The 21614-nt window shown below is 34.8% G+C and overlaps 1 protein-coding gene across 1 annotated transcript in view; it reads left to right on the top strand.

Annotated features, from left to right (window-relative positions):
• LOC108968937 overlaps positions 1 to 21614 on the top strand; it is an 80166-nt gene that overhangs the window by 6896 nt on the left and 51656 nt on the right. The window contains exons 2-3 of the mRNA XM_018933300.1: positions 2970 to 3755; positions 10731 to 13471. Coding sequence (XP_018788845.1) covers positions 3078 to 3755; positions 10731 to 13471 — 3419 coding nt within the window. The 5' untranslated portion in view covers positions 2970 to 3077. The remainder of the gene's footprint in view (positions 1 to 2969; positions 3756 to 10730; positions 13472 to 21614) is intronic.

The following is a 21614-nucleotide window of genomic DNA, read 5'->3' as shown; positions in this document are numbered from 1 at the left end:
TGCATGAGAAGTTAACGAAGTTATCTTTCGATTTTCAGCAAATTTGGTTGTTGTAGCTTAAGTGGTTTAAGAAATAGATAAAACTCGATAGAGGACAGGGCCACACCCACTTATTCAAAAATATTAGCCTTACTACTGAAATTCTTTATACCAAATTACAGCCTTATATCTTCATTTAGTGCATAGTTATTGCACTTTATATATTTTCGGTTAATGGCGATTTGTGGGTGTGGGAGTGGTCCGATTACGGCCATCTACGAACTCGAAATTTCTTTTCTACTGTGAAACCCACATACAATTTTTACTCAAGTTACAGCTTACACGGACGGACAAAGAGACAGGTAGAAAGTCAACCGGATATCTATCTCGATTAGTTTTAGGTGCTACCTACAACCGTTATGTGAATAAAACTATAATACTCTGTACCAACTGGTTCCAAGAATATAATAAAGCTTCTACTGATTAAGTAAATACTTGAAGGCTTCAGAAAATGAAATCGGTGAAATTATAATGAGGAGTATACAATACAGAATCTTAATATATAATTGCTTGACAGATGTTTTACAAAATACGGTATTATTTTTAAGATTTATGCAAGAGAACTAATTTATTAAGAGATCGTCATAGTATGAAATTTTCGAAAAATCGTTTTTGTTGTTGTGTTATCGGATAGTATACACTGTAATAAACATTCCCTCAAAAAAATGCAAATTATTAAGGTCGCTACAGCGTTTCCTGTAGAAAGGGAAAACAGTGGGAACATAGCGGTTTCCACTCTCAAAGGAGGAGTTTTGAAGACATCGAGTTCCAATTTGGAGACAGCATTTTAACGTCATTCGCTATCACGCTATGGAAGCTGTTTTTTTGTATTTTCTTATTTTTTCTACGAAAAACCGTCGAAAAAAGTGCCAATAAATAAAAATAAAAAAATAATTTTGTATTTGCTATGAATGTATTTATTTATAAAAAGTATCGGTTAGTTAATTTCAACATTAAAAAAATAGCGAAAATCAGTGACTTTGCGGATTGCCACACTGAGATCATAAGTAAGTCATTGTAAGTTTGTTACAAGTCTTTAATATGTCGTTTAATATTGTAATTATATAACTCGAAAACTATTGCATCAACACGTGTTCGTATTATTTAATGCTTTTTAGTTCACTTTCCGCTTGCAATTGGCGTATATTCCTTTTAAATATTTTAATCGGAATTTGTGAGATTGGTGAAATTCACACATCTTACTTTGGAGTAAAAGCTTAGCCAAAACTTGTCCATGCAACGAGTGCCTAACATCCCCATCTGCCAGAGTTTGAAGGGAAGAAGGCAAATACTTAGCTCGCCATGTTCCGGAAAATAAAAACAAACGAAACGTTTCGTTGCATACACTCCATTTAAAGATTTATTTCAGTCCGCCATACGGATGTCTTAAAAGTTTTCAAGTTTATTCACTTGTGAACAAGTTTCTTTAAATTTATGTACACTGTGCGAAAGAAATCATGATCTCATCCCACTTTCTCTTTTGAAAATACGTATTTATTATTGTGTAAGAAAATAAAACTTTAATAGAGAATTTTTTTATAGTTATATATACATACATACAAATAGTAGTAGTTTGCAAGTAAATAACTCGGGTCATTAGACCAGCTAAAGTTGTATGGTAAGAAAGTATACAGTAACATTCTTATAAACCAGTTTTAGAATTTAACAAAAATTTTGCTCCATAAAGAGGTGGATCAACTTTGCTATGTTTGTCATTGTCAATGAATTCAGACATACTCGTGATTTCCAGAAAACTCCGTGTAATTAAAAATGGCTTTATTTTTAAACCGTGTTAAATCAAAACCTCATCATGGAGACAATATAAAATCTCAGGGCGGTCATGCTGCACAACTCTGGAAATGTGCCAAAGCTAATAAAAAAGAGTCATCAAACAATTGCAAAACAAAATACTAAAGCATTTCGGTATTGAAGAAATTCTGATATAGATTGTAATCTTTGTAAACACAGAAAATAAATCTGTTCGGGCATAAATCAAGCCATACGATGCTAAAACATCGGAATAAAGAAGTGGCAATGTTAACTTCTGGATATGGATCACCAAGACCAAAGATCTTTCGAACAAGCCAATATTTTCAGAGTAGTGCTTTAGTAATTATGTGATTATAGTCTTTCTTTTGTACTATTGTAAAACATTGTTTGTATTATTGTAAAACGCAATAAAAAATATAGGAACAGCTCATGCTAAATCCAAGCTTTTATCATACAATTTGTATTTAGAGTAGCAAATGTGAAACAATACAAAATAAGAAGAAAACTTTATAACAAAACTAATAATCTCCAATAAAAGCAGGTTTAATTAATCCCCGAATGACAGAAAAGAGGTTACAAGAGGTTTGACGGTATTGGTGAGCATTTGATGGAGAAATATAATGACATCATGACCGAAAAGGGTAGAAATATCATGAAAGTTTAACAATTCGTTTCCCTTATGACACTTATGATGCAGTCTTGAATTTTGAGCAGAACTTGCTCTTGATTTGCATATACCTCGCAACGGATTAAGTGACGCTATAAACATAAAAACCAAAAATTGTAATTTTTCCGTTTAAAAAGATATTTAGGCAAAAAAAAAAAAATTGGTTTTAGACAACATTTTTATATTTATCAATTTGATGATGGTCATTACCTAAATCTAGAACCTTTATATCGTACTTAGGATCCAACTGCTGGGTAATAGTCGACAACTTAGGATACTAAAAATATAACAACCATTAGGTCTCCCCTTTTCATTTAATTGATCTCAAAATATTTTTCATTGTTTTTCAACATCATTAGTTTTGACGGTATATTTAGTTATCTTCATCATAATAATAAGACAGTCTATAAATATAATAGCATATAATGCAAAGAAAAGTATATACATTATAGAGATAATGCGTATTTGTTTTATTTGTTTTATGTACTTATAGGTTTTACCTACTGTTGATAACCTGGGAACATTATACTTAAAACAACAATATCTACCAATGAAATGCTATTTCAAAGCAAATGTATCGTTTATTTAAAGCGACGAAATTATGAGCACAGATCGAACTTTTCCGCATCAACGAACACCACCTGACGTCGAAGAGGCGCTCTCATCAATGCTATGGACGCCATACGAACGGTCATGGACCGATAGTTTCTCAGACGAAGATGATGGACCGGATCAAGCAAAGCGACTACGTAAATCTAATAGCACCTATGATCATGTAATCGCCTATGAACCACGAACCACAACGAGCGAATGTGGAGAACACCACTTGTGCCCGCCTGTTGCGATAACAAAATCATCATTGCCAGATAATGTAGCTAATACCATGCAATCAACACCTTATGTGCCTTTTTCTAATAATTTTTACAAGAATAGGAATAACAATGATGCAAGTAGCAGTCATGAAAGTTATTCTATAAAGATTACTTCAAATCATAAGATGACGGACTCATCGAGAGATCAGAATTTCCCGTTTTCATATTCCTATTATGGTTCCATTCCTTGCCTAAACAAACCTTGGGCTCCATTGAAGAATTCAACAGAGCTGCCTTCATATGAATCCCTTTACACGAAGGTTTTGGTCACATCAGATCGACCAACAAGGGATGTTTTAACCCCAAGTTTGCAGGTTGGTAAAGTTGATGCAATCACTGCGCCCAACAATGAAGTGTTCCAGCAGCGGACCCGTAAAACTAATTTGGAGGACTCGTTGGAAATTGAGGCAAGTTAAAGAACTACCTGTTAATTATTTAGCTTTATTTTACAAGAATTGGGAGCGAAGTAACGCTATTATTACCTGTTGAAAAGATTCGAATTGATGCATTTGCGAAACGGTATAAATTTGTTCGTCCTTAAAATTTAACAAGATGTGCTTGGGAATGGCCACTTATAGTCATTAACTTTAATAGGAGCAGATGCAGTCGTAACATAATATATATATGTATATGTATCTGCAAAAAACGATCGCTTTCTATAATAATATACCTAATTATTTATATCATGTTTTCAGTAGATCGTATTTTTTTAAATAGACGAAAATAACTAAAAATATGGATTAATCACAATAAAGACAAGGTTATATATGAACTTGAAGTATTCAATGAGCATGTTACTTAAAGTCAAATGTCATTTCAAATGTTTTTATTTTTTTTATTTTAGCTTTCACTAAAGCCCAAATATTTTCTATTGTACTCGTATTAGCATGCGGTGACTGTGATAGCCATTATTATTTTATTATTGGGTAGTCGAAATAGTATTTTCTTATTTCTAATCAAACTTCAATTTATTTTGTTATGCTTATACTAATAAATAAATTAACAAAGACCGCTTTTTGCTAATTTTCCGTTAGAAAAATTTTTCCGTCAGTGTAAAACTTTCATCATTGTAAATCGAAATCCCGAAATTTCCAGAACGGAAACGAGCGAACCATTGTTGTGCTATACGAACTGATACAGCATCGTCTCCGTAAACTTCACTAATTTTATTGGAGGGCATTCTCCCCTCTTTATACAAAAATTAAAAAATACAGCGAATTTCTTCATTATTTCAACTTCCCCGAATCTAATTACTCATTTTTGGTTGAATGAAGCTTAAAATCTCACCTCCCCAACACTATATGATATGACATAATGTGATTAGTAGCTCTGGAGATATACGACTGCATTTCAACTGAAGTCTCTTTTTATTAAATTTTCTCATTCTTTCGGCGTTCACGACTTCTGTTAAGCGCCTATAAACTTTAAATCCATGAGTAGAGAAGCACTCATAAATATTTAAGCACCTTTTGCGGTGCTTAACACTCCATAAATGTTTTTCCTTTTCTTGGCCAAACACGTCTCAAGAAACAGGTTACCAAAAAATTTTGGATTTATTAAAAACTGATTAGCCGCAAAGGTTCACATGCACATCACTTTTGAATTCACCATGGATTGGTGGATATCGATGAAAGAGATTTATTAAAGAATGGTCAAGAAGGAAAAGAACAAGGTAGAAAATTGCTCATAACCGTTCACCACTGCACGTATTATATTAAACTTGTTAAAACAAATTAAAATATATCGTTCAAAATTTATTTACGGCAATATGGGTCTTGCTAAAACTTCCTGAAAAAAACAGTTTCTCTAATAGAAACTTATCAAAACCTACCCGCGCTATACAAAGTATCATGAAAGAATTGACAGTGTTGTCAGTTGAAAATAAAGTGCCAGAACACAGTTGTGCCTGATTGATCTATTACGGTTTTCAACTCAACTGAATTTTGGTTGAAGTTTTGAAAATCGGTATTATCGATATCAACTGAACCCGTCACAAAAAATATGTTGGTTGAAAAGTTTTTAAATGTCAACTTCTTTGTTGTGTTACGGTTTTCTACTATATATGAGTGGGTTGTTTAGAGTGTCAAAAATTTCAAATAAGTACTACCAAACAGTTGTTGGACATTGTTTCGTTTATTTAAGAAAAAATAATAATAGAATAAATAACATGAGTAAATAAAATATTTCATATATAATAATAGTAAGGCAAAAAGTTTCTTGAGCGTTTAGAGTAAAACACCGAGACAAGCTGCAATTTGGAAACAGTAAAAATAAAATTAAGTGCCGTAGAAAGTGTTTCGATCATAAACAGTCGGTACAGTCGACTATTCCTAAAGAGTAAAATTAAATATATTTAAACACTTTGTCACTCTTCAGTCGTCCAAATATTTAAAGTGTTCATAATACGAGTATTAAGAAACCTTCTGGACAACCATTGATATCAGTTAAAAAGTTAAAATTATTTAACCCTACATGGTTATAATATTTTTACCATACATTACGATTATAACTCGTCGAATCGACGAACTTTGTTTTTAAAAAATTCCTACAAGAGTAATAAAAAAATATAATATATAAAAATAATTTTCTTTTCTTATAAAACTTTGTATTAGTTTTCAGCCTCTTTTTTTTTTTTTAAGGAACTAACATTTTAAAAAGCAATAAGTAAAAAAACCTTAAACTAAAGTGACTTATTTCATGTACCGACTTTGAAGATAATACATTGAAGCAAATAAAAGTAAAAACAAAAAAGCCTCATTTAATACATGAGGCACAAAGCTCAACTTTGTGCTCACCGCATACGCTTTTTGAGCATTTCTTACAGACAGACTTTGTCATCCTGCGCTTTCTTGATGGACAGAGATGACATATTTTGCGTTTCTTTGGCTCCGCTTCAACATTTTCAGCTTCTGCTTGTGCAGTAGGAATAATTTTATGAATATTCTCTTTCAGGGAGAGCCGCAAGTTTGGTGCTTCCAGCCTTTTTTCCAAAATTGGAGTCACCAGCGATTCATGAAGCTCTTTTAAGAAGTCTCGATGAATTTTTGGCTTTTGTCCTTTTGAAAACATGCTGTGGGTATATATTATGGAGCAGTTTACGAATGTTATGTTTAGAATTCAATAAAATAAACACATCGGGCATCTGTTGGTCTTGCGCGAACAGGATACCACACTGCACATTTGGTCTAAAGTGTCAACGCCGCCTTTTGTTTGGTTATAAAAATTAACCATGTCGGGTTTTCCGTTTTCTATGTTGATTGTTCCTTCTTCATCGCAGCTTGACAAAAGATAAATAAGCTTTTTCGGTTTTGGTTTATATGACAACAAGGTCAGCTCGTTGTCATAACAAAACATGGAAGTTCCAGGTTTCCGCCCTTTAACATTGCCCATCTCCTTCGGAATTTCTCGTTTGTTTGACCGTAAAGTGCCAACAATAGTCAATTTATACGGCTCAAGAAGCAATGATTTTGTAAGTGGAATCGATGTGAACCAGTTATCCATTGTTACGTTTCGGTTGGTTCCATGAATAGATTTTGTCAGCTCATTTAGTAATATTATGCTAGAGGCATTGTCGTTGTATTAGAACCTTTTCCCAGGTATGGGTGAGCGTCGAACATGTATTTGGTAAAACTGTCACACATCATCAGCAGTTTCAAACCATATTTGGCTGGTTTATTAGGTATGTACATTCGAAAAGAATACTAAAAGCTGTTCATCGATGGTTAAAAATAAGCCGGGCACGTAGTTCTGGCGGCATTTTTCGATAAAAAGCTCCCAAATTTTTCTTATGGGAGCAAACTTATCTCGGTTCATTGTCAATCTTACAGTTTTGTCGTCAAAACGAAGGCAGAACATCAAAAATTTGAATCTCATTTTGGTCGTTGTAGATACATAGCGCGTACCGGAAAGTGTAGAATCAAAAAGCTCTTCTGTTGTCAAATGGTTGTCTTTTTTGACAGCCGTAAGGACAAGAAGTCCAATTACTGCATAGATCTCTRATGCGTCWGTCTCACGCATTTGCATTTCTWTWGYGCTATTTTTTTTACAACGATTCCCGATCTCAACATTTGTCCACTGTACAATCTCTGCAATAATTTCTGGAGTTATGAATAACTTAAAACATTGAAGAGGATCGTCAATGCCTTTGCACTCTCATAAAAATTACTAAACTTTTCGTTAGAGAAGTGAATTGTTTTATTTATTCATTTGAAAATTTTCAGCTGTTTAATTATTTGTGTAATACTCATTTCATTGTTTCCAATGAATTTTGTATTGGAAATATTGGATAAGTACATCCAACTTAACTGATTGGAATTGGAAATCGTAATTAGGGTATATGTTAAACCTTTATTATATGAATGTTTTCTTTTTTTAATAAATGTCCTTAATTATTTAAAATGTTATAAATATTGTTGTTTAGGTAAAATATGCTTAGAATGAGCGCATGATTTGTCATTTGCTTCGGACGTAAATTGTATCGAGCCGAAAGCATTTATTTAGATGTGGCATGTTAATAGTATGCGGTATTGGCTAAAATATTTAGATATCTGAAGTCTGTCCCGTATTGTATTTGGAGATATCTGTTATCCCTTTTTAAACAAAACTTTTCTTATTTCAAGACACGACGTGACAGAATATCGAAAAATCGGACCAAATTAAACGCGATTACTGGATCGCAATTGAATAATTGTTAGGTTGCAAAAATGTCTTTTAAACGCACAATAATTCTTCATACTGATATGTGGTGATTTGTCTTAGACATATTGACTTTGGACTATGGTGTAATTTAATAAGATACCGAACATTTTATTATCCACTCATATATGTAAATAAAACAAATTGTTTAGAATTGCAAACCAGTTTATACATACATATGTATTTATTTTTATTCTCCCCGTATTTTTAGGTAAGCGTTTGAACAAATGACAATTTATTATCGACCGCATTTATCAGGAAATTTATTCTGACAACTATTGCCAACCACTAGCCATAGCAGAGTTTGTAGTTTAATTTAAATCCTAAAAGTCGGCAGCACAGAACAGTGAAACGATGATTGGTCGCACATATTCATTATTGAACGCGCCGTACTCATCCGTATGGTTCGTATCATTGTATAACACAGGGCAACAAGAAAATTTAATTTTTGAACAAGGGATTTACTTATTATATTCGGGTTATATGAGAACAATATAGCACTGACAGACGAGCAAAATTAATACGCATTAAGCAACGCCAATGCGCATTGATATTTTATGGTGACAGACGGAAATTTTTGTATTTTTATAAATAGTAAATTATGTGCAAGTATATTAACAAAAACTAATTTTAATATTTTTAGATGGCAGAAAATAAACAACCCATAGGTTGCTATCCATTTTTCCAATATTCTTAACTTTTTCGCACACTTTTTCCGCATTACAATCAATTATTGTTTTTAATTTCACTCTATTATCTTTTAACATAGCTAATAATAAACGAATTTGTTTGTTAAATTTATATTGATTTTCCAAAAATACCAAAATTTCCATTAAGGAGGTATTCTACTCTAGAAATAAAATTTTGGGCGGTTTTTTGAATTCTATTTACTATCCATTTTTTATGGTGTTTTTATTGATATCTTTAGAATACAGAAAAAAAATTTACAAAAAAATGTTAAAACTTAAAATAATTAGAGGGGGGGAGAGATAGGTATAAACAAAATGGCGCATCCTGGTGATATTGATCCTGACCCTCCTGGTGGTCTGAAATAAATAAAATCAAAAGAAATTCTTAATCAGTAAGGATGCTGTTATAGTCCCTATTTCAGGGAACACGGAAAAAAATGTTTGACTGCCTGAAAATAAAAATAATTTTTTACGTTTTTTTTTTTGAAATTCCTGAACTTTTTTTTTTATTTAAAAACAAAGGATTAAGCATTATATAAAGATAAAGGATAAAGGATTATATAAAGAAGGTTCACGCAAACTTTCAAATAAATCGGTTCTATAGAACTTGAGAAAATGTCGATACCGCGTGGAAAAAAGTAGTTTCGAGAAAAACGCGTTTAAAAAAGTGAGTCTACCTTCCTACCGGGCTAGGTAGTGCGTCAGTAAAGTAACTGTAGCTCTAAAAATAATTTTAATTTTTAAAAATACTTTGGAGGATATGTTCTTAAGGGTCTAAACTTAAAATATATGAAAAAAAATCGAATTTTTCAAAATTCTAGAGTAGAATACCCCTTAATAATTTATCTTATTCATTTCAATTTCACTTTTTTTAAAGTAAATAAACAAATTTCACTATCAGCTGTTTAAATGCACACATCTGTCGTCTGTCACCATAAAATTTCAATGCGCATTAGCGTTGCTTAAACCGCATTAATTTTGCTCATCTTTCAGGGCTATAAAACTGCTTACCTCTGATGCTGAAAACGCAAAAAAATCGGCCATTTTTGAGTAGTATTGCCTACTCAAATTTGGTAAATTCAGTTAAATGCACGAAATTCTTGTGGATTACAAATTTGCATTAACATGGGTCAAATGCGCAAGTAAATGTAAATTAGACCGCTAATGCAAATTAGCGCACCACTGCCACGCCCACAAACAGCCATTAAGGGAAAACCTATAAAGTGCCATTACTATAGTAAATAAAATTAGTGCTAAAATGAGAGCTATTTTGAAGCAAACAAACTTATATACTTATTTTTTATTTAACGTTTTCAAAGATTTTTTCCCATCAAGGTAGACAATACACCAGGGAAATAAGTTGCAGTGGGAAAGAATACTACAAGTATAACACAGTAAATTAATTTCCGTGAGGGACGCATTAGTTGTTGAAATAACGTTGTTCGTATATCCGTTTTCAGCAAACGATATTTTATTATTTAAATCATCGGAACTAAAAGGTTTTGACGTTTTAAGCCAAACTAAAAACTCCTAAAGTCTATTGTTCCTTAAGCTCGATATTAGAGCTGATGATAATTAAATTTTGGTTATCGTCTTACGGCGTGGTGGTTTCGTAACTGAAATAAGCTTTTTATATCTTTGCTTATTAAAGTAGAAAATCATGTACATTTAGAATACTTTTCCAGAAACTTGAGCCTCTATTCCTACGGATGTATTTATGATTTCCTCAATCATAATTTATAGCGACGATCATACATAGATATACCTTTACATACACATATTTTTTATATGTACATACGTAGAAACATATGCACCTAAATAATAATAAAAACATTTACTTAAAAGCGCATGCTTAAAATTACTAAAATATTTAATTAAAGTATTAATATATGTATGTATTTGCCTATATGAACCTATAGGGTCTTGAGAACCAGTTAAACATTGTTCTTTCTTTGTTATTAGTAAATAGCGTGAATTATATATTTTTTTTTACTTTAGTGTCCTCTTCATCTCTCGAGTCAACTTAACTTAGAACTTGGAAGATTGTTATCCTCAACACCTGCCAATGCTGTCAATGAATCGTCCGAGCAATTGGAGAATAATAGTGATAATATCATTTTTTTATCACCCGACAAATACAACGACACACTAGCGGAAGAAATCATGCATTTCGGGAAAGCGCGATCAGCGAATGACCGATCACAACAAACCGAAGAGTACAATGCAACTATTAACATTAATCATAAAAGAGAGAATGATGATGACGACGAAATATTGAGAGAACGACTGCATATGCAATCGCAGCTCTCTAACAGTTCCCAATTAATTGCAGTGACTCAGGCAATAGCTACAAGATTCGCAGGCAATATGGATATGACCACAAAAGAAACGGATAGAGTAAAAAATGTATCCAGCAAGGGAGAGGAGGTCAATCAACCTGTTTTCTATAAAGATTGTATTAAAAACTCTCTCCCAGGCTCACGTTTACGCACTGCTTTCGTAAACAATCAGAACAGCAATAGCAATAACTATGATATCCGACTCAACACAGAATCGATAAATGATGGTTGTACAAACAGTGGAAGACGAATGAACACTGATAGAGCCAATGGAAGTGCCAACTTATTTGCTCCACCTTGGAATAACAAAACCACAAGAGCTGAGAGAGAAAACTGCGCTCATTTGGAATGCGACCACAATGTATTCCATGCTATTTCACCGGAGGCTGATGGCCAAGCGATCACTCAGTGTGCGTCGGGCTTTTCTTATAGACGGTCAGTTGCGCGTCGTTCGCGTTTGTCGTTTGTTACTTTGCCTTCATATTCGCTTCTATGGAAAAAAACACTAAGGGGTGTTCGAACAAAAGTTAAACGCGTGAGACGGTCAAGTTCCGAAAATATAGTACCGTTAGATTCACTTATACCGAATAAATGTCTGGCAGAGCTTGAGCGTTTGTATGCTGAATTTCGAGCGAGTGAAAGTGCGCTAGCAGCCAGGCGTACTGATGCTGATGAAGGTTGTAAAAGTGTTCAACATTCGCAACATTGCCTAAGCCGCAGTCAAAGTGATGCAAGTGGTGAAGACAGTGACATCAATTATGGACATGATTGTGAACTTGTGAACGCCAATACCATTGCGACCGCTGAAATCGTTGACTCGCCGAACAACATGCGATTCAGCATACCCGCCGCGACGAACGCGTTGTTTTGCTCTTCCACATCAGAGTTACAAGTGCAGCAAGCAAATATTTTCAAAGTATTGCCTGCCAGTAGCACGAGCAGCGTTTTTCTAAACAGCTCCGAATGTGCTACCACAGGTTGTCTGACCAGTAATGACCGGCCAAGAAGTAGTAACTTTAGCAGTGATGATCGGTATAGCAATCTATTGCATGAAACGAAGCATGGTAATAATAACGGTTATGATTTCGATAGTGTGGAAAAGCAAGAAATTAAAAATGATGTTGTTGTTGTTAGTGCCATTGAAAATGACAAAAGGAACAATAATAGCGCAAGAATCGTAGAGTTGGACCCATCGGCTATTGGGAGTCAGCCGAGCCTGACAATACAAGTGAATTCGGAAAGCAGTGATAAAAACAACAACAGCAATTGTACAACTAACAAAAACTGTACAAATTTTCATAGTTCAACTAATAATTGTAATAATAACAATATCGTCAACGTAGAAACCGCATCCGTAAATGTTGAACTCAATGTAGTACGTAAAAGTGCTGTCAAAGACAATTGCATTAGTGTGGTCAATTGCAATTATCCCAGTGTTTACCCAGTTAACAACGAGACTGCTTGTAAAAAGAGTACAACTGCACTCAATAAAGTGGGCAGTGTTAGTGAAGTGAGTGCGTTACCTAATATAATCTGCAAAGTAGCGAATAGGCTGAATAATAAAAGTAATAATAATATTGTGAATATAAGTTCTACTCAAAGAGATTGTAATGGAAATGAAATGAAACAAGTGAATGCTTCCGATAGCATCAATATAATTGGCATAAGTGCTGAATCGCATAGTGAACAAACGAATGTCGATCATTCAAACAAAAGCACGCCTACTTCTCTTACAACATCGGAATCGCCAACCCCATTATCATCTCAGGTAAATGGCGCGCCTCGACAAACTACTTGTATGTCCCCAGTTACTTCGGAACAATTGCGCACTTTTACCTCAACTGAATGCCAAACTGATGAAATATTATCCACGCAATCACGACTTGATCGGGTTCCAGTATCCCCGATTTTGTCTCGTGTACATAGACGGCGCGACAGACGTGAACGTCGCCATTTACATCAGCAATTATCCGCCTCTTATCCTCACCCGCATCCTCACCAAATTCACATATCGGGACAGCTGCGCCGTCCACAAGATCGACATTCCATGCCTCCAGGCTCTGCACCCATTCAGGGTATTACGGCTTTGCACTTACAGTCTGGAGTTCATCATACATTGGGGACATCGTCAACAACCGTGCCAGCGGCTATGTCTGCACTATTACATCCAATGCTTCCGGATTTATTGCATAGACATTTTCCACCACCTTATAGTGCGCTGCCGGTGAATCGTTGTACGACGACAGCGTTAACAACCCCTCCGCCTCCCACAATAGTAGGACCACCACTACCTGGCACAACTATTTTACCGCCTGTGATATCAACGGTTCCTATGCCAGGTATTTCTCCGCCTATGGTCAGCGATGGACGGTTCACTCTACCGCTTCCGTTCATAAGAAGGTTAGTATATACGTATACATATGTACATATACTTAGGTATTATATTGCAAATGCAAATAAGAATAGTGTATTTTTGCATTTTCTCTCACATCACTACATGTATTTAAAAACATATAAGTACCGATGGAGGGCGCAAAATCAGTCGGAAGGAAATAATAATCGTAATTTCAGGCAAATATCATAAAATTTGGATTCACTTTGTTTGTCCACCTAATTTATTTACATTTTCATATACTGATGCGTATCGGTGATAAGGTATTAAAATAACCACCCGTCTCTATTTGGCTGGGTTTCGTTTTTGTATTTTTGTAATTACTTAATTTTTGTTTTATTAATAATTGAATTAAATATTTAAAACTGATGGGAGTCAAAATAGTGCTTAGTTTACAGCAGGTATAGTGGTCATATGATAGTACGTAACATAAAGTATATATGTACGTATGTAATTACGGTAATAATTAAAAAGGTGTTCTTAGTATAAGGTAAAGAAAATTTGATAAAAAGTATTAAAATGTTTATAAAATGATCAATTGTATACATACATACCAACATATATTTTTTGTTCCCGTGACCCTTTTGGAAATATTATATAAGTGTGAGTGATAAAGTTGGCAAAGTTCATATGAGGCCGTACTCATGCGCAGATAATCGTTGCTGTGGTTGCTTGCCATCTTAACCACATCAGCTCACACTTTCACTTTCTCTGTGGCAAAATATATAAAAAGACTCGTTGTGTATTTGGTAAGATGAAACCGGAGCTACATCGAGACATTGCCAGACATAATGTTAAATGAATAAAACCTTATCTGAATATGCACATACATGTGTACAATAAGTGTATCACGGTTTCCTATTGTTGGTAAATTTGCCGATCTGCTAATAGCGAACATTTATTGGCTTAAAATATGCTTGGGATTTAGTAGTTTCGGAAGATAATAGATTTTAAAATGTAATACTATACACATAACAGTGAAGACTGGCATTTTGCATGTTTATTGTTCTTATTTTAACGCGTTCTAACCCACAAATTAAGAAGAAAAAAATCTAAGCAAGAAGCAAAATGAAATATATATGTACTATGTATAAGCTGTGAGTATATATGTACAAACAAGTTTAAAATTTTACCATTTCGGTTTCATTTAAATATTTCAGTCAGTGTATATGTAAATATGCAATATATATGTATGTACATACATAATACCGACAAAACGTTGGTGATTCATCACTAAAAGACTGGGAGAAAATAAAAAAATCCGGTTTTCGTAAAATGTATTGAATAACCCACAAAACTAAAAATAGCATAGCCTTCTTCAGACTCCCATTTTTGTTTTATACATACCAGTATACTCATACACACATATCCTTAGACTTCTAGCGCCCGAATCGAATTAATATTTTTGATTTATTAGAATTGAGGACGATGGCTAAAGTGAATTTACTATACTTATTTTTACTTAACTGAACCGTATTCTCGCAAAAAAATGATCTGTGCATTTATTTTGTTGAATAAAAAGATGGAGTTTTCAGAGAACTCAGAAAAATTTATGATTAAATCATACTTTATATTAATAACAAACGTTGCCAAAAGTAGCCATTCATTTTGGGATTCTATTATATGTGGTTCATTGGGTAATTTATTGCTTGAAACGAATGAAGCAACTGAGCGATCGCAACAGTCCAAGCAATGTGTCTGATTTTCTCTGCATTAACCAAGTAGCAAATAGGTTCTGCGGTTTACGAAGCTCGAGCAACAGATATTAAAGCCGGATTATGTAGTATGCTGCTACGAAGTGTGACTATGTATGAGTACGTGCATACATGACACATGTATATTGTTCTGTATTATGACTGTTGTAAGAGTAAGAAAAAAATGGGCGTTAGTACTCCCCAAATATCAATGAGTATCTGTTACATAAAGATACATTTCGAATAGTTACAGTGCCCCATCCTCGCGATTCGTTTAATATATACGCTGTAAGGAGATCATTTCTAAAATTTTGTACGTTACGGATCCCCAAATTAGTATGCATATTTATTTTAATTAAAGAAATTCCGGGAAACAAAATAGCCGAACATCTCTGATCGCCAAGATTTTGGGCTATAGACTCGAAGAAGAAGCATTCTTTTTACTCATATCTAGGGGACTCCAGGACAGCTGTTGGCCTAATGACAATTCACAACCTATTGTAATCACATTTAATGTGCCTGGATGGGCACAAGTAAAGACTATATATACAACTCCGAAGTTCTACCCAGCTGGAACTCGTCTTAGATATGTAGAAGCTTTACAACTCAAGGGACTAAATGAATTATCAAAACACTTCGTACTTCAGCTTAAATAAAAATGAATATCCATGAGACATTACTAAAGACCCTTAAAACCATATATAGCTTGGCAACCGGCCAGTATAACCTAACCTAATCCTAATGTGTAAGGCATTATTACTTTGAAACACACATATGTATATACATATATGCAAATACGAGCCCACAGTTCAAGAAATTATCAATGGTTTTGTAAGATTTGATCTTAATTATTTTTAAATCTTTATACGCATTTTATTCCTCTTTGCTGGCGTAGACACAGCTTTTACGGTCAAAGGAGAATTAATAACAACATCATCATTTCGCTATTTAGTGCCAATTAGAGATACCAAGTGCAGCTAGGTCCTTATCTACTTGATTTCTCCAACGGAATGAAGGTCTTTCACCGGCGGATAATGAATCGAAAACCTTCAATCAGCAATTTACTTTACAAAAATCTGAAAATATTAAACGTTAGTTTTATTTTGAAAACAAAAGTAAACAAAAACACAAACGCAAACGTCGAAAAAATGTGTTATATATCAATACGCCTTTTATGGGCTTTTCTTTAATAATTTTATAAGTGACAATGTCTTTTAAAGGATCAGCAGCATTCTGCCATCTTATGACGAATTTAACAACCTTCATATTATTTTCCCACCCCTTTTAGATTTTGGTTGCACCGAACTCTCTGTTCCTTAATAATGATTTCCAAAAATATTCGAAAATTTATCCAGGGAGGATGGACACATGTTTTGAAGTCCACGCAAGTGAGGAAAGTTCTCTGATCACCACTCACTTGGGAGTGGCCAGAAACGATTCTTTTACATATGACTCAAGCAGCTCACGACTTCCGGTCTTTGACCAAGTATCCTCTGGGTAGCCTAAGAACATCCGTTTGAAGGCGAGCTAAAGCGAGAAGGCGAAATATCCCCACATAGGGTTATGCTCTGGGTTTGGGACCCGCCCGGTAAGAAAACACCCGCAATGAAAATTTTTCAACAGCCTCGGATGAGGGACCCCCCCCTTTTGATGACGATCATGGAAAACGAATTAAGGACTATGATTTGAGGGCATGCACCTGGAATGTCCGGTCCCTTAATTGTGAAAGTGCCGCTGGCCAGCTGGTTGATGTCCTCGTGAAAATAAAGGCTGACATCACCGCCGTCCACGAAATGCGACGGACGGGAAAGGGACAGAGACGAGTAGGTCCCTGTGGCATTTACTACAGTGGCCATATAAAGAAGCGCAAGTTTGGTGTGGGATTCGTGGTGGGAGAGAGAGTCCGTCGCCTAGCCACAATCCGCATCAAAGCGAGGTTCTTCAACATATCGCTGATTTGCGCCCACGCCCCGACGAATGAGAAGGACGATGGGACCAAAGAGGCCTTTTATGAGTGCTTGGAGCGCACTTATGAGAGCTGCCCTCGCCACGATGTCAAAATCGTGCTTGGCGACTTTAACGCCAGGGTGGGCAAAGAAGGTATCTTTGGCATTATGGGCGGTAAATTCTGCCTCCACGAGGAAACATCCCCAAATGGGTTGAGGCTGATCGACTTCGCCGGGGCCCGAAATATGGTTATCTGTAGTACTAGATTCCAGCATAAGAAGATTCATAAAGCTACCTGGCTGTCTCCGAATCGAAAAACCACCAACCAGATCGATCATGTTGTGATAGACGGAAGACACGTCTCCAGTGTTTTAGATGTGCGTGCACTGCGAGGTCCTAACATAGACTCGGACCACTATCTTGTTGCAGCCAAGATTCGCACGCGCCTCTGTGCAGCAAAAAACGCACGCCATCAAACACAAGGAAGGTTCGATGTCGAGAAGCTGCAATCAGAACAGACAGCGGAACGATTTTCTACTCGGCTTGCACTCCTGCTCTCTGAGAGCACTCGTCAACAACTCGGTATAAGGGAACTGTGGGACGGCATTTCAAACGCCTTATGTACTGCTGCAACCGAAACTGGTTTTCGGAAAGTGCAAAAGAACAACTGGTACGACGAGGAGTGCCGTGTCGTAGCGGAGAGAAAACAGGCCGCCGTTACGATCGACCACAACGCGTGCGGGATGGGATAGATACMGAGAGTTGAAGAGAGAAGCGAGACGTATTTACAGACAGAAAAAGAAAGAGGCCGAAATGCGTGAGTACGAAGAGCTTGATAAGCTGGTAGTGAAAAGAAGAAACGACTGGCGCGCTGTTGTTAGCTCGGCTATAATCGCGTAAGCGGTGTCTACACCAATTAAGAAGAAAGATTACTAAGATAGTACTTTACCATAATTTCTTCATCACGATTCACTTTCCAAAACAGGCCTAACTTTGATGAAAATCTGTATCTCTAAGTAATTGCTGTATCAAATATTTCACCATTTGGATTTTACAAATTCTCGAGAAATGTCACTAAAATAATATTTTTCCACTTCTAACGCTTTGACAAATTGTTTCATCATTCTTAACTTGATCACGTTTTAAATTTATTTTCAGTAAAAACATTGTTGAACATGTTTCACTCTAATATTCACATCCCTTGGTAGATTGTAGTGATATCTGGATATTTAGCGACATCATGGTTTCTGAGTAGTCTAGGCGAATTACTTTTGAAACGAAAGCTTAACAAGAACAATTTAAACATATAAATGAAAAAATGTTTTTATTAATCAGCAATTTTAATATTTGATAATATGTGGTGCTTAAGTTAACTTTTACTATAAGCTGATAAACAAATTAATATACAAATTAATTGCAATTAATAATTGCAACCTCAAGAATCCTTCACTACTTACATATATCTCTCATAAACTTACATATATCCTTTTTCACATATTTCCAATTTGAGGAAATTTTTAAAATAATTTTCGCGAATGAAACACTTGCAGTAAAACTTAATGAGTCTTTGACATACATACATATATTACATGTTATTAAAATACCAAATTTGTCCATAGACGATTTCGTCGAACAAGGTAGTTGAATCGAAATTTCATTTGTCATAAAGTTTTGCCTACACGCTTTTTATTTCGGATACTACCGAATTGATTATTCTTTATTTGTTTTTGTATCTTATGTTTAACATGGATGTCAACCTAATTTGTGTTTTTTTTTTGTTTCAAAAATCATAAAAAAATATAAGGTAGTAATTTAATTACTCAGATAAGACAAGAAAGCTTGATGGTGCCTGCCGACAGTGGTAATGCTCGAAAACTTTACGAAATGATTCGGCAACTAACGGAAGGTTTTAAAATCGGATCATACATCGGATCGGATTTGTAGGTTCCAAAACGGTGATCTAGTGGCTGATGTTCAGAGCTTAGTGAAGTTATGGAGGGAACACTTCTCCAGCCTGTTGGACTGCAGTGAAAGTAACATCTGGAGAGGGTGAGTCCGATTCCCCAGTCGATGACTATGGAATAGATATTCCATTACTCGACTATAATGAGGTTCGAATAACAATTATACCTCTGAAAAACAATCTAGGTGTGCTCTGCTTAATCCACAGAAAAGGGTCCCCATAACCTGCGCCAATTCCGTGGGATAAGCCTCCTCTATATACGCAACGAAAACAAACTGACTGGACCTTATCAGTGTGGCTTAAACCTGTAAAATCTACTGCAGACCAGATTTTACCATGCGGAAAATCTTGGAAGAGACCCGTGAAGGGAAATTGACACACACCACTTTTTCGTCGACTTGGCACGCACGTTACTGTTGGCGGTCATATCTTTGAAGCCGTAGATTATTTCGTTTATTTTAGAATCAACATATTAAACAAAAATATCCGCTCTAAAATCAACGCACTCTCTACAAATCCCTCATCATTCCTGTCCTCCTATATGGTAATTCCATAGTCTCATGAGTCTGCATTAAGAATTTTCGATAGAAAGGTTTTGCGGAAGATTTTTAGTCCTTTGCGAATTGGCAAGAGCGAGTACCGCCGTCAAAGAAGCTGTACGAGTTAAAGATAAGAGACAGGTGCTGCGATGGCTATGTCATGCTGTTGGAGTTGAACACTCTAGCCTTCGATTGAGTAGCCGCCGGTGAAATCAGAGGAAAAGGAAGACCTTTATTCCTTGCTGCACTTGGTATCTCGAATTGGTACCGAATAGCGAAAAGAAGAAATGTCTGTCGCGCTGTTAACTCGGCTATAAACGCGTAAGCGGTTTCTACAGCAGTAAATAAGAAGCAGTTTTTTATTTTTACTAGGTCATAAAATGAAGACTTTGTCTGGTGTGACATTAATATGTTGATGATGTAAATCGAATCCGTAAGTTCCTTAACATATTCTTATCCGTAGGACTTCTAAGCTCTGAACGCTGAGATAGATAGGTCCAAAATTTTTTTAAACTTTGAACTTATCTGAAGGTTAGAAAATGTTACCGTCCAGGATCTTCTCCCTATAGCTGGCGTATATATAAAATCATCAATTCGATTTCATTAAAAGTCGTTTTGACTGAAGCAAATAGGTGTTACAGACTCAATTTATTTATGGCAAATGTTAGATCATTATGTGAATTTCATCATAAAAATGTTCAATATAAAAAGTGACAATGCTACATTATTGCTATAAATTGGAGAATTGAGAAATGTGTGATTGATTACTTTCACATGTTTAAGAAACTGTAAATTTGATCATTTAATGTTACACATTAAATTTTCAGTTAACCATGTAATCACTAAGTAAATAGTTGACCAAGTATATTAAAAGATTAAGTGTATTGTTTTGGTTTAAAATAAAATGAACTCAATGGGATATTAAACAGTTGATATATGTAGCTCTCACTCTACCTTGGTATTAAGTTCTGGTGCTTAGGCGGCCGTTGCATAATTGACTCTTTTTCGTAGTTTATGAACTTTGCAAATCTTTCACTTTCTGATTGTTCGAATTTTTATTGATTTTACTAAACAATGCGTATTCAACATACTTAGAGGTAAATGTGGTTAATAATTGAGCAAGAGAGCTGTTTCTTTTATGCAGATACGATTCGCAGTAGTCATATTCGTTAAACACATATATGTAAATACATATGTAGCAAGTATATGTATCCGTGGGCCTTTAACTGACTTTCATAATTATCGCACGGGGTTGTACTTATTAGGAGGAGACACGTAATTAAGTCAAACGAAAGCAACTGAGAAAATTATATATTATAGACAAACGTATACTACATATGTATATATAATATTTGTATGCAATATATAAACGCAGAAACGAAAGCGAATTTAAAAACAGAATAGAAAGAGAAAACACAAAGCATGGAATACAAAATAAAATTACCATATGAATGGCCCTACGGTCTCCCGCCGGAGATTACCTGAGTAAAAACCGTACAAACGTGAATGGCTTTGTGGTATATGTGGTATTCATGGATGTACTATATGAGTAAAGTTTAGTAGTAGTAAGAAGTTATTTCTCTTAAACAGAGACATGCAAATTTGGTTTAATTTATGGCCATTCAGAGCTCGACCAAATGTGTAAAAAAAGGAAAACTTATTAGGTACTAACTTACACACAACTTTGCATATATGTATATATTTAAGTATGACACTTTTTTGTTAACATTTTTTAGATTAGTTTTAATAAGATTTTAAGTTTTAATTTCAAAACCATAAACATTTTTGGCTTTAGGCGATCTAAAGTTTAAAACATAAACTTTAATTTAGAACAAGTTCTAAAATTTCTTAGGAGTAGTAGATTGAATAGATTTATAGCAAGCAGCTTGACATTGTTTACACTATTAAATAGAAAGTGTACATATTATATATTAAAATTATGAGTACGACAGCAGATCTGTTCATGTTGTGAAAAATATAAATATAAAATACTTAAAAAAATATCACG

The sequence above is a fragment of the Bactrocera latifrons genome, unplaced genomic scaffold, assembly GCF_001853355.1.
Source record: "Bactrocera latifrons isolate USDA-ARS-PBARC rearing strain unplaced genomic scaffold, ASM185335v1 scaffold_234, whole genome shotgun sequence".
Taxonomy (NCBI): Eukaryota; Metazoa; Arthropoda; class Insecta; order Diptera; family Tephritidae; genus Bactrocera; species Bactrocera latifrons.
This window is presented reverse-complemented; position numbering and strand designations above follow the sequence as displayed.